Below are 13,194 nucleotides of genomic sequence, written 5' to 3'. Positions count from 1 at the left end.
AGCAATATGTAACTAATACAGAGTGTGGTACCTGCAAGTGGGGTGCTACTGTAACAAAAGCCTAAAATGGGGGGGACGGGGCATTGGAGCAGGGCTGTGCACAAAAACCAGAAAGACTTGAGAGTATTAGTGAATATCTAAGGTGCTTCAAAGATACTATTAATTGAAACTTGATGGCCTTAGAGGAGGCTGCCAGTGAGGAAGTGAGGAAAATGTTACTGGAAACTGGAGGAAAGGGGTTTCTTGTTATGCAGTGGCAGAGAGTTCAGCAACACCATAACCTGCAGTAACATGGAAAGCAGAAAATGTGCCTAATAAACCATGTGATCTAGCTAAGGAGATTTCCAGGCAGTGTTGAAGTGTCTCCTGGCTTTTATCTGCTGCTTATATTAAATAAAGTCCAAGAGGAACGATGCACGCATAAGGAAGAACTGTTAGATAAACAGGAGCCAGGACTTGCTAGTTTTGAAAATTTCTAGCCTTCCAGATGGAAATGTTAAAAATCAAGCAAGAGCTTCCAGGCAAAGATCAAATCCAGGACACAGCCAGGAAAACTGGGTCTAGGGAATGAAGCTAAGGATGTGGTTGTAAAATCCTCTGTTAAGATCTCAGAAAGATCTAAATTGGTGTCTCAATGAACTATTCAAACAGTAGGGCTTCTGAAACACTTAAGGGTGATGTCCCCCAGCAGTGTGGGCAGAATCCCAAAGCAGAGAAGGAACTGTCTTGAAGAGACGTGGGTGTGATTTTGTCCACAGTGCTGAACCACAGTAAGATTAACAAGAGACCTACAGTGTTCTTTAAAGAATTATACTGGCAGAAACACTGCCAACTTAGAATGAGAGAGACAAAGACAGCACAAAATGTAAAGGGGCCTTTAAACTTTCATAATTCAACTGGTAGAAAGCAGGCTGAGAAAACTATGAAGAGCAAACAAAGGATACTTTTCATGGAAAAGGATGGATGACATAGAGGCTTGAGCCAAAAGTCCAAAGCCAGGAGCCATGGAAAATTATTCCCAAGCAGCAGTATGAATGATTACTGATTAAGAAACTTCCAACATTTACCTGTTTGGATTTCAGAATTTCTATGGATCAGTAACTCCCATGTGTCTCCCATTTTCTCCTCCTATGAATGGGAGTATCTATAATAGTTATCCTACGCCTGTACCACCACTGTACATTTTTCTACAGCAAGAGCTAACTAATAACGTCCTCTGATCTTAGCACTCTTTCCTTGGGCATTCGTGTCTATTCCCACTGCTACCTAGGCATTGATGAGAGGCCAAATCTTTACCTCTAGCCCAGACTATTCTTCTGAGCTCCAGACCATTACATTCAATTTGCCTATTCAACATGGCCACTTGGAGGTCTGGTTAGAAAAGAGAAAGGAAAGGAAAGGCACCTTTGGATACACAGAGCTGAGTTCTTTAGTAGGCACCTTATAAATGTAATTTCATGGGATATTCACAATAACTTCTTAATTCTGCAGAAGAGGAAGCTGAAGCTCCAAGGAATTATGACACTGTCCAATTTTACACAGCTAAAAAACCTTAGGAGTGAAATCCAGGTATTTACAGCTTCAAATCTGTGCTGTTTCTAATATATCATCCTTCCTGCCTCCAAAGTAACCTAAAACTCAAATGTGTCCAAAATGGACTTTAGGGACACTGTGCTGTGCTCTCACATCTGCCCCATTCTCTGTATGGAAAACACTGTCCTCCTACTCAGTTCCCTGTTGTGGCCAAGTACAACACCACCAACCTGTCCCTTAAGTCTGAAACCTTGGAGTCGATCCAGGCCCTTCTCTTCCATGGTCAATTACCAAATCCTGGTGATTATAACCTCCAAAATATCTTCCAAATGGATCTCTCCCTAATAAACCTTCTCTTAGCATGTTAAAGATTTTGTTCCACTGTCTATTAGCCTCCACTATATATAAAGAAAAGTCAGTAGTTATTTGAATTGTTGTTTCCCCTATAGTTTAACTCTGGCTGCTTCAATGTTTTCTCTTTATCTTTGAGATAAACTATTTAGTAGTTTCATTATGATGTGCCTGGGTGTGAATTTCTTTGAAACACCTGTTTGGAGTTTTTCCTGAGCTTCTTGGGTCTGTAAATTTCTGTCTTTCACAAAGTTTGGGAAGTTTGTTGAGATTATTTCTTTAATTTTGGGAGCCCCATTCTCTCTCTCTCCTCTCAGTCTCTGATTACAATTACTCATATATTAGATCTTTTGAAATTGTCCCACAGGTCCCTGCAGTTCTATTCATTTTGTTTGAATCTGTTTTTTCCTCTCTTCTTCAGATTTGATGATTTCTACTGATCTATCTTCAAGTTTACTGACTTTTTTCTTGTGTCATGTTGTATTTTTATTGCCGAGTAAAAAATTACCACAAATTTGGCAGCTTAAAACAACTCACATTTATTATCTCAGTGTCTGTGGGTCAGGAGTCCAAGCATAGCCTAGCTGGGTTATCTGCTTATGGTCTCACAAGATTGCAACTGAGGTGTCAGCTGGGCTGCATTCTTATTTAGAGGTTTGACTTGGGAAGAATCCGCTTCCAAGCTCACTCAGGTTGTTGGCAGAATTTATTCCCCGGTGTCTATATGATGTGGGCTTTGACTTTTTAATGACCAGCACTGGTAGCCACCTGCAGGTGCTGGTGGCTTCCCACAGCTCCCTGCCCCATGGATCTCTTCATAGGCAGCTGCAACATGGTAATTTGCTCCTTCAAGGCCAGGAGGAATGTATGTATCTCTCTCTCTCCTCACAAAAGGGTCCAGTCTCTCTTTTAGTGCTTTTACCTGATTAAATTAGCCCACCTAGAATCATCACCTCTGTTTTGATTAACTAAAAGACAACTAACAGATATAGAGAAATAGTGATTACCAGTGGGAGAAGAGAAGGAGGAAGGGGCAAGATAGGGGTAGGGGATTAAGAAGTACAAACTACTATGTATAAAATAAATAAACAACAAGGATATATTGTACAACACAGGGAATATAGTTAATATTTTATAATAACTTTAAATGGAGTACAATCTATAAAAATTTTGAATCACTATGTTGTATACCTGAAACTTATATTATATTGTAAATCAACTATACTTCAATTGAAAAAATGTTTAAAAATCAACTAATTTAGGAATTAATTATACCTGTAAAATTCCTTTACTGTTGCCATAGTTGCTTTAAAGTACAATATATGCCTGATAATTCCAACCTCTGGGTCACCTTGGTGTTGGAATCTGTTAATTATCTTTCCCTTGAAATTGAGTAACTTTTTTTTTTTTTGAGATTCTTGAGATCTGTCAAGGATTTGGGGTCATATTGTGGACACTGTAAATGATGCTATGTTGTGGACACTCTAGATTCTCTTATAATTCCTCCAGAGTGTTAATATTTTTAACAGGTAATTAATTTGTTTAGAGTCAAACTAAAACTCTTACACCTGGGTGAGTGGCAGTGCAGATTAATTCAGTTCTTTCAGCCTTGGGTACAATCTGCTTTCAGTCTGCCCCATGCATGTGTGGTTCAGTAGTAAGCAGACAGGTGGGCCAAATTTCAACATATTGTTTTCCCATTCTCTGGCTTTCCATTTTCCAAGATTTTCTCCTCACTCTCTAGCAGCCTTGGTTGCCTGAGCTCTTTCACCTGGTATCTTGGGCCAGAAAGACAGTGGGCCACCCCTGCACTGCTACAACTGTGTTTGCCCTCAAAGCAAAGCCAACAAAAAATGGGTAAATCGTTCTGTGCAGATTACTTGCTCGAAGATTCTATTCACCTTCAAAATCTGCCTGCCTTTGTTCGTCTCCAGAGGTAGTTGTTTTGTGTTTTGCTCACAATTTATAGCTGTTATTCACAGAAAGATCAGTCTGTTAGGCATTTTCACCAATCTCTGACTTCTACTCTGTCTTGGCTCAGTTACTAAAATCTCTCTCACTCCTGGGCTACACAGTGCTGCCCATACAACCCTCTGCATGTATTCTCAGCCTCCTCTAGACTGTCTTCTCAACTACACGACGGCAATCTTTCCAAAATGCAACTGTGATCCTGTGATGACTCTACTTAAAATCCTTCAGTAGCCAAAAGCTGCCCATCACATTTAGGTATATCTCCTCAAAATGGACAGCCAGGCTCTTCAGAACATAACTCTTCCAAACAGTGATGTGTTGGAGCTGGCTCATACTTGTCTGTGAAAAAGTACTGCTAAATATTCAGGAATCTCGTGAGCTGGTTGTTAAATCATTGGTAGCTTGAAATCAGCTATGGTAGGAGTACTTACACCATGATAATCGGCCAACCCTGCAAATCAGGGTATTCCCATCACCACCAAAGAGTCAGTTTCCTAGCACACATCTCTTCAGCATGGCATGCAAATTTATGCCTGAGTTTATTCTGAACAAAACCTGAATTCCCTTGAACATGGCATGCTGCCTGCCTGTCTCCCTGGTTCTGCCTCATGTGCACAGCATACAAGGGCCCTCATGGCCTTCATCTACTTTACTGTCTTGCAATTCCACACATGTACTCTACACTGTAGCCAAATTAGTCAAGTCCTACCATGCCATGTTGTTTCATGCCTCTGTGGCCTTCACACATGTTGGTTCCTTTACCTGGAACCGCTTCCCCACTGCCTTTCCCTGACCTAACACTTATTTAAACATGAAAATTCAGTACAAACATGCCTTCCACTAGGAAGCCTTGGCAGATTCCCCTCCTCATGTTAGGAAACATTTTCTTTGAGTTCTCATTAAGATCTTGTCCATATCCAGATGCAGTTGATTGTACTTCCTGGTCCTCTTGCTCTTCTTCCCTATGGCTAGTGTTTTAATTCAGTTACCCATCATTTCTCCCTGTCTGGAACTACTACCACAATATCCTCATAGATATAGATCATGTTGATAATAATTTGTTTACTTTTCTGACTCCCTCATCAGACAGTAAGTTTCTTAGAAAAATGTACATATTTAATTACACACAATAGGTCACAAGAAATGATCATTTATTGATTAAAAATGAATGGGAGGGAAGGAGACCAAATAAGCAGCTAGACAGAAATAATGGCAGAGAGGAGGGCTTGTGAATAGACTGAGGCAGGCCTTGGATGCCAGATAATCTGGGTATATTTAATAGATGATGATGGAGGCTGTAAATACTTTTGGACAGGAAAGTATCAAAACATTTAGGAAAATGACTCGAGTTGTAGTCTGCAAGGTAGATTGAAGTGGGGCAAAGATGTAACTAAGAGAATAATTGAGAAAAACTATTGCAATAGTTCATAAGAGAAGCATTAAAAATAACCATTCTTGATATATTGGGTTGGCCAAAAAGTTCGTTCGGGTTTTTCCATAACATGCTACGAAAAACCCGAACGAACTTTTTGGCCAACAATGTTATTACACTTGCCAATGTTCTAATTAGCATTTGAAATTCCTGTCTTTTAGTCTATATATAAATATTTTCAGGGTTTTTACTTAACTTCTCTCTGATTTAATAATCTATATCCTTTATTTTAGAAAGTTGAGAAGTATATAAAAATGTAATACATTGGAAAAATACCACCTTAAAAAAATACACCATTCAGAGGCAACCACTGGTAACATTTTGACATATCTGCCAGTATTTTGACATATTTTCCAGTATTTTTCTATGCATTTGTTCTTATATTGTTAAGATCATATTGTATGTGTAGAATTTTACGTTCTGCTTTTCTGACTGATATGATATGGTAGCACTTCACCTTCCTATGTAAAAATTTAAAGGTCCCACAGAAGTTCATCTCACAGATACGCCAGATTTTACGTACCTATTTCTTTAAAAGTGAACATTTTGATTTTAGATTTTTGATGGTAAAAGTCAAATTAGAATAAACATTTTTATGTATAAACCTTTGCTTTAATTTGGATTGTTTCCTGAGAGTAGATTACTAGTAGGAGATTTACTGGGTCAAAGGTTATGACCATTTTAATAGCTATAATGCTTCTTATCAAATTGCTTTCTAGAAAGGAAGTATCAATTCCATCTGCACCTTCAGTGTGTAAGAGTGTCTTTTCATTTGCCCTTTCTAAGCAAACCCTGATATGCTGTGTGCCATATAATAGCAGAGGCGAACACTTGACAAATTTATCGGTTCGAACAGTTTTGCCAACACAGAATATTTACCTGCCTCCCTAAGTCTACTTTTAAATTTTTTAACTTGTGACTGTAGCAACAAGAAATGTGCTCATTCTCTAGGTATATGTGTGCACATGCACTATATAAATGGATATGGAAAGAGTGGTGACTGAGTGAGAAATGACAGTCTAGCTAATAAAATTGACAACTGGCTGGAATTTCCCTAACATAGGTAGATACTCAAAAAGCCATCACTTTTCCTTTAGGCAGGAGGAAAAATGATCAGATCTCACTTTTAAATATTTTTACATCCAAAAAAAGAGAACTGCGGAACTTCCTGTCTATATGGGCTGAGAACAAGAACGATACAAATATTTTACTGTTATGTGGTAAGCACAGGTTGATTTTATAAGTGTTAGATTTAAACTATTACCTGTCATTTCATAATTTCTGAAAAATGCTACCAAGTTTTCAAGTGATGGGAATCCCATTTAGATCAGAACAAAGACAATTTTATATCAAACCTTTAGTCTCCTGAATTTTGTCCACTGAGAGACCAGAGAGCAGGGGTTGGCAAATCAGGCATGGCTTGTGGGCCAAATGTGGTGCACCACCTATTTTTGTATAGCCTGTGAGCTAAGAGTGTTTTTTACATTTTCAGATGGTTGAAAAAAGTCAAAAGAAGCATACTAGTATGTGATGTGTGAAAATTACTGAACTTCAAATTTCATTGTCTATAAATAAAATTTTATTTAAAAAATTTAAAATTTATGTCACACTCATTTAAAATAAATTTAAAAATTTATTTTAAAATTTTATGGCACATAGTCACACTCATTTGTTATGGCTGCTTTTGTGCAGAGTTGAATAGCTCTGACAGAGGCTCTAAGGCCCTGAAAGCCTAAAATATTCACTGTCTGGCCCTACACAAAAAAGTTGGCCAATCTCTGCCTGATGAAACTAATGTCTGATTTACATTTTCTTCCCTAAATCTGATTACTTTGATGAGTATTTCCCAGATGCTCTGCTGCTCTTCCAAATTGATTCTTACCTTGTTGCATTTCGCATTTTTAAATATCTGCCATTTTCACAAGCTTATAAAACTTCCTACTATATCCATTTTGGAGCAATATTTTGTTACTTTCTATAGCTCTGTCTAGAGCTCATTTTCACCTTGACTGATGGTTTGATTACTAAAATTAAGTCACTCGTAGTAAGAATTCTAAAAAAAAAAAAATGCATAATCTATAAATTGGGCATGTTTTGAGGATAAAAGCAAATGTAATTCCTTACATACAAGATAGAGGCACTCCTATTTCAAGCAGTTTAATTACCTAACAGTGCTCTCTCTTAACCAGAAAAGGAAGTTAACTTGAACAGCCTACACACAAGTCCTACTATGATGGAAGCGCCACTACAGTCAGTTTGGCTAAATTAAACAAAGCTCCCCTTGACTCTGAGCTGCATATACTGCCCATATTCTGGGGAAAGAGTCCATAAACTCACATATCCAGTCCTCAGATTCAACTTCATATAATGTGAAGCACTTCTCTGAAGACCAGTCCTTCGCTGGTTACTGTTCTCGTCCAACCTGATCTGAAGTCTACTGAACTGGAATATTTAAGGGCCCATATATGACTGTGCAGCTGAACATGTTCAGTTATTCCCTAGGAAAAAGTTTTGTTCTTCCTTTGTTTGCTTAGGCAAGCAACTGTTGTGGGATATCCAGCATTTTAAGTGATTCTGCCTCAGAGCATGTGTTAGAAACTATAAGGAGAGTTTATAACTTTTCAATTCTAAAAGGTTTTTCAGCTTTGGATTTCTGGAATTGGTTGTGTCCGTATTTTTTTCCATCCTGTTGGGACTTACTGTTGATAGCAACCTCCTGTGTGGTTCTAAGACATGTTGACCTCTTTGAAACCTTTCCAGGTGTCATTGCCACTTTCTTGATCTCTGCAATATAAGCTACATTGTTTAGTGGAGTTAAGTTCTCTGAACTTTAGAAATCCTCCCTGAGACTATGAATTAACTAACACCCAAGGTAGCATAAACATGCAGACACAAATGTTCCTAAAACCAAGCCTGCTGGGCAGTGCAGGATATGACCTGGAGTCTGGAAAAAGGAACAGTTTGCTCACTTGTGAGTCTATGACTACCTCCAGGTGCAGTTTGAAGCTAAGTGGTTAGCTTTTCTGATCCTCAGATGTAACGTCTCATTAGAACACAGCAGAATTTGCAATTGTGGGTGTATGGAATTCCATGAAGACCCTCTGGGCCCATTAGACCTCTCTGGCTTCAGAGGGTCCTAAAACACACTTCTTTACGTAGCATAGGTAGCTGTAGTAAAGAGACACCTTTTACAAATACGATCTAAGTTTTAGTCCAAAGATTATAATGACTGTAGCTCACCTTAAAATTTGTATCCAGAAGATGCAGTTACAAATTAAAAGGAGGAAAAAAAAGTTTAATAGATACCTGTCTTATGTTTCCAGTTTGTCATTAAAAGGTTCTTATTGTTTTTGGTTCTTAAAGCTTTGCAAGGGTTCATACTTGTACCAAGAATCCCATATTAGTCTAGCTTTAAATGTGGAGTATTGTATCAGTGACTTCTCAGCTCTCCTCTCAAAACCTCACCATTTGGCTCTTCTAACAGACAAATCACGCTGCCAAAACCTAGGAGAGTTTGACAATGTTGTGGAAATAACACTATATTGAGAGTGAAAAGACATGGGATTCAGTCCCAACTCTACCACCATCTTAGCTTAACATTTCTGTCTCCTTATCTATAAAATATGTATAACAAAAAATACAAATCACACAGGGATATTATGAAAACAAGACTAGTAATAAATACAAAAAGACCCAAGTGCAGAAGAGTATAAATATGAAAGGTATAGTGTGGCAGTGGTTAGCCATTCTTTTTTCCTGTTTATGTCCTTCCCATCTAGAAACCGTACATCTGTAACATAAAGACTACTGTTCCTCCACACCCCTGAGCCTGCTGTTCTTACGATCACCCTTCCCATCCTGGCTCCAGTCTCCAGGGAATCTTGAGGGTCACTGAGGGCCATGGTAGTCTATGCAGCTTAAAATGACTTTGAAGGGAGTTAAGCTTCCTCTGCTTTGCCTTTTATTGGCTAAGGCCTGCAGCGTGTGTGTATGAATGGGTGAAGTGGCTACAGGTACAGTATACGATCACACATTACTGCACCTTCTCAGAGGTTTCTTTCCCATCACTACTAGTTCATTTCTGGGAATGCAATGATCATAGAAGCCTTTCGAAGCTCTAAAAGGCTGTACAACATGGATTGCCTCTGGGTGGTTGGAATTACAGGTGGTCTTTTTCTTTTTCCTTTTTCGGTTTATATATCTGCTCTATGTTCTAACTTTTGCAATTAATAAGAAAAAAATAATTACTTAATTTTGAAACGAACCAACCAACCAACCAATTGTCCTTTAATGATGTTACAAGGGGTAAACAACCAAACGACTTAAAAACTCACTTACACAGACATTTCTCAAAAGGAGAATTAGAAAATAAGGGCATAGGCTTTCCTGGTGGCGCAGTGGTTAAGAATCCGCCTGCCAATGCAGGGGACACGGGTTCGAGCCCTGGTCCGGGAAGATCCCACATGCCGTGGAGCAACTAAGCCTGTGCGTCACAACTACTGAGCCTGCACTCTAGAGCCCGCGAGCCGCAACTACTGAAGCCCACGTGCCTAGAGCCCGTGCTCCGCAACAAGAGAAGCCACAGCAGTGAGAAGCCCCTGCACCGCAATGAAGAGTAGCCACCGCTCGCCGCAACTAGAGAAAGCCCACGTGCAGCAAAGAAGACCCAATGCAGCCACAAATAAATAAATAAAATAAATTAAAAAAAAAAAGAAAATAAGGGAATGTCATTCATTCTAAAAATACAAGTGCAATATCATATCATACTCATATGTACTCATTTTTGTAAGAACTTTTATTAAAAAAGGAGATATGATGTCTTGATGTCCTGTTAGAATAACCAGAATTAAATAAATAGACTTAAGAAGAACTGCACTATATCTACTTTTCCAAATTTTATACTAATAGTGTGGCAATATGATGAAAAACCAAGTAAGAAATCAGAATTGAGCTACTGAAAAAAAAAAAAAAGCTGAGCGTGTAACATATTCTAAAGCTGGTCTACAGACGAGATGGGAAAACTCTCTAATCTAATGACTTTCTTTTAATCATAAGCAGACAGTAGTTTCCTTATTACCCAGAGTTTTAGAAATACATTATTCTTGAGAGTACTTCCTAGGATTTCTTTTACTCATTTAAGACAACATCTTTGTATTTAATTCATCCTCAGTTATCCCTGCAGGGCACATCCCTCTAATTATTCCCATCTAAAGTGACAGGAAAATGGAATTATACTACTTGGAAAACAGACATCCTTTGGTATGTCTTTTCTCAGTGCTCCCTTGGGCATAGTCTGTCATTGTGCTCATTTTGTCACAGACAGTGAGCTGTCATTGGAGGGCAAGGACTAAGACTTCTCTGCCTTTGAATTCACAGTGCCTAAGACATGACTGGCACGGACTATATACACAGTAAGAATCTGAATAAACAAATGAAAAATAATACCCAACATACAATGTTTACAGTATATCAAGCACGATTTTAGTGCCTTGTACATATTAACTTATTTAGTTCTCACGACCCTATGAAACAGGTACTATTATTATCCCCAATTTACATATGAGAAAACTGAAGCATGAAAGCAAAGCGAGGTAATTCAGAGCCAGGATCCAAGCTGATGTACTCTGGCTCTAGAGTTCAACCTCATAATCACCACACCAGGCTCCCTCAAGAGCACCTACGCTGAACAGGAGAACGTCCACTCCAAGAGGAGCATGGGTACACTGTGCTCCCTCCTCTAAACATTTCTGGGTTTCTGTCAGATGTAGCCATACTGTGCGACCCCGTGGGAGACTTAAAAAGGGAAATAACCAGACACAGGCACACAAATGCAGAAGAAATGAATCCGCAACCTTAACAACTGCTGTGTTTGTAAGGCTGTTTCTCAAATACCTGTGGGGATTTGTGAGAGCGCCAGCTGTACTGGTGACTATGGAGACTGGCCAGCAGAATATTTTCATCAGTATCCACCTGGCCAAACCGCAGTGTCTCCTGTGTGTCATTACAGATCACAAAATGGCTGAAGACCAACTCCTCTACCTCAGGGCATTTATTCTGAAAGAAGAAGAATAGGAAAGCCAATGTGCATCAGATTAATTGCAAGATGTTTGGCAGCTGTCTGCCCAGTGGCGATTGTTACAACACAGAAATACTAAAAGATCTGTTGTCATTAGCTCTGGTATACAAAGTATTCTATACTTCCAGGATAAGCACAAAAAATACCTTAAAGAGATCTTAAATGTTCCAAGAATATGTTTTGATTTATATTCCTGCAAAATAAATCATACACACAGAAGAGTAAAAGAACAATGAGATCCTTCAAACTTTTAACATTTTTAAATGAATTAACATGCTACAAAGAATGCTGTACTGGGTAGCGCACGTTTTTGAGCAGAGTACCACAGGCTAGAATTACCATGTTCCCGGCCTTCTAAACTTGACAATCAAGACCAATTACCAAAGCCACAGTTTGTACCCTACAGAAAGTAAGGATCATTTAGGTAATACATCCCCAGTTCCCTTGAGGGGGAGGGTGGATGTGTGTGTGTAAATCTGCTCAGGGAGAGATGTAAATAAAACCATAACTTTCCCGCTATTGTTAAGAGGCTGAACACACAAAACAGATCAACTTCAGAGTCAGTATAAGCCAAGCTGCAGTTTTCAAGACAAAAAATGTTAGTTGAAAAACAGTTGTTGGTGTCTGTTTCAGCTAATAATCAATCAGCAAATGTCTTCCATTAATCTACTAAGGTTCAGCAAATTAGTAATACGTTCCTGTGTTGGTACCTCCTTCTCAACTTAATGCTATCTCCATGGGTTGCTGTTATATCGAAGCACTGGCAATGTGACGGAGAATTTCTGTGCTTACTCTTTTATCACTTTGGTTAGCTTAAAAAATGATAAACATACCTTTGGTAAATGAAAAGAATAGCTAAATAAATGGTTAACTTGAGAATGCAAGAAAAATATCTTAACTAGCCAATGAACCTGCAGACAATGGGAGGTAATATGTAACTGATGCTTCTCCAGTTGGCTTCTATTTCCTGGTTGTGGATCTAAATAATGTCACAATGCCACACTCTGTCATTTGCCATTTTACTGAGGGAAGGGAGAGTAAAAAGGGGTATACCACTCATGAGCATAGAAATTTAAGTGATTACATGGCCTGAAGCCAAGGGGTCTATGGATGAACACACCTGGAATCCAGCCTGGACTAAGACCTGATCTAGAACCTCATGAGAACAGTTATCTTGGGAGGTACAATCCCTTCCTAATCATCCAGAAGGCCCCCAAAGTGGGCAGGCAGAGCTCTACAGCTGCAGTCGGTGAAGAGGCCCTGAAATACCTCATTCTTCTAGATACTCTTGAGGGTCTCCTAAAGTGTTCGCTCTATCATCCATCTATTCTCACCAAACCTCTCTATTCTCATGGAGTGGAACCTTGCCTGACAACCACACGAATCATAAAATGAGTCTCTGGCTAAGTGAGACTGAAGCAGTTATAACCAATAATTATCTGCTGCCTACCGTATTACTTTTTGCTGTGGCTTTTAATCATGAGCTATGATTTCAAAACTGGACTGCCTGCGGGTTTTAGGTGTCCTGCCTGATCTGGCCCCTGCTGCATCTTGAACCATTCTCCGTTTGCCTGCTAGACCCCAGCTCCACCAGCCCTTTTCAGTTGCTCCAACGCCACACTGGCCTCCTTTCAATTCATCCAACACGTCAAACTCCTTCCTGCCTCCGTGCCTTTCTTCTGCTTGGACCTCTTTTCCTTCTTGCTTGACTAATTTCTTCCAACTCAGCTTTCAGGTTCCTGTTTTCAGGTCATGCCCTCAGAGTAAAGTAGCCTCCTGAGATCCTCCCGGATCACCTTAGGTCCCTCTATTTTATGCTCACACAACACTA

The 13,194-nt window shown here is 39.2% G+C and overlaps 1 protein-coding gene across 2 annotated transcripts in view; it reads right to left on the bottom strand.

The window, feature by feature from the left end:
- Nucleotides 1–13,194, bottom strand: part of VPS13B (vacuolar protein sorting 13 homolog B) — an 802,016-nt gene that overhangs the window by 79,976 nt on the left and 708,846 nt on the right. For both annotated transcript variants that reach the window (XM_061172062.1, XM_061172061.1), the window contains exon 43: nt 11,180–11,341. In XM_061172062.1, coding sequence (XP_061028045.1) covers nt 11,180–11,341 — 162 coding nt within the window. The remainder of the gene's footprint in view (nt 1–11,179; nt 11,342–13,194) is intronic.

This window comes from Eubalaena glacialis, chromosome 17 (assembly GCF_028564815.1).
Source record: "Eubalaena glacialis isolate mEubGla1 chromosome 17, mEubGla1.1.hap2.+ XY, whole genome shotgun sequence".
In the NCBI taxonomy this organism is placed as follows: Eukaryota; Metazoa; Chordata; class Mammalia; order Artiodactyla; family Balaenidae; genus Eubalaena; species Eubalaena glacialis.
The sequence above is the reverse complement of the archived record's forward strand: the minus strand, read 5'-3'. Positions and strand labels throughout refer to the sequence as shown.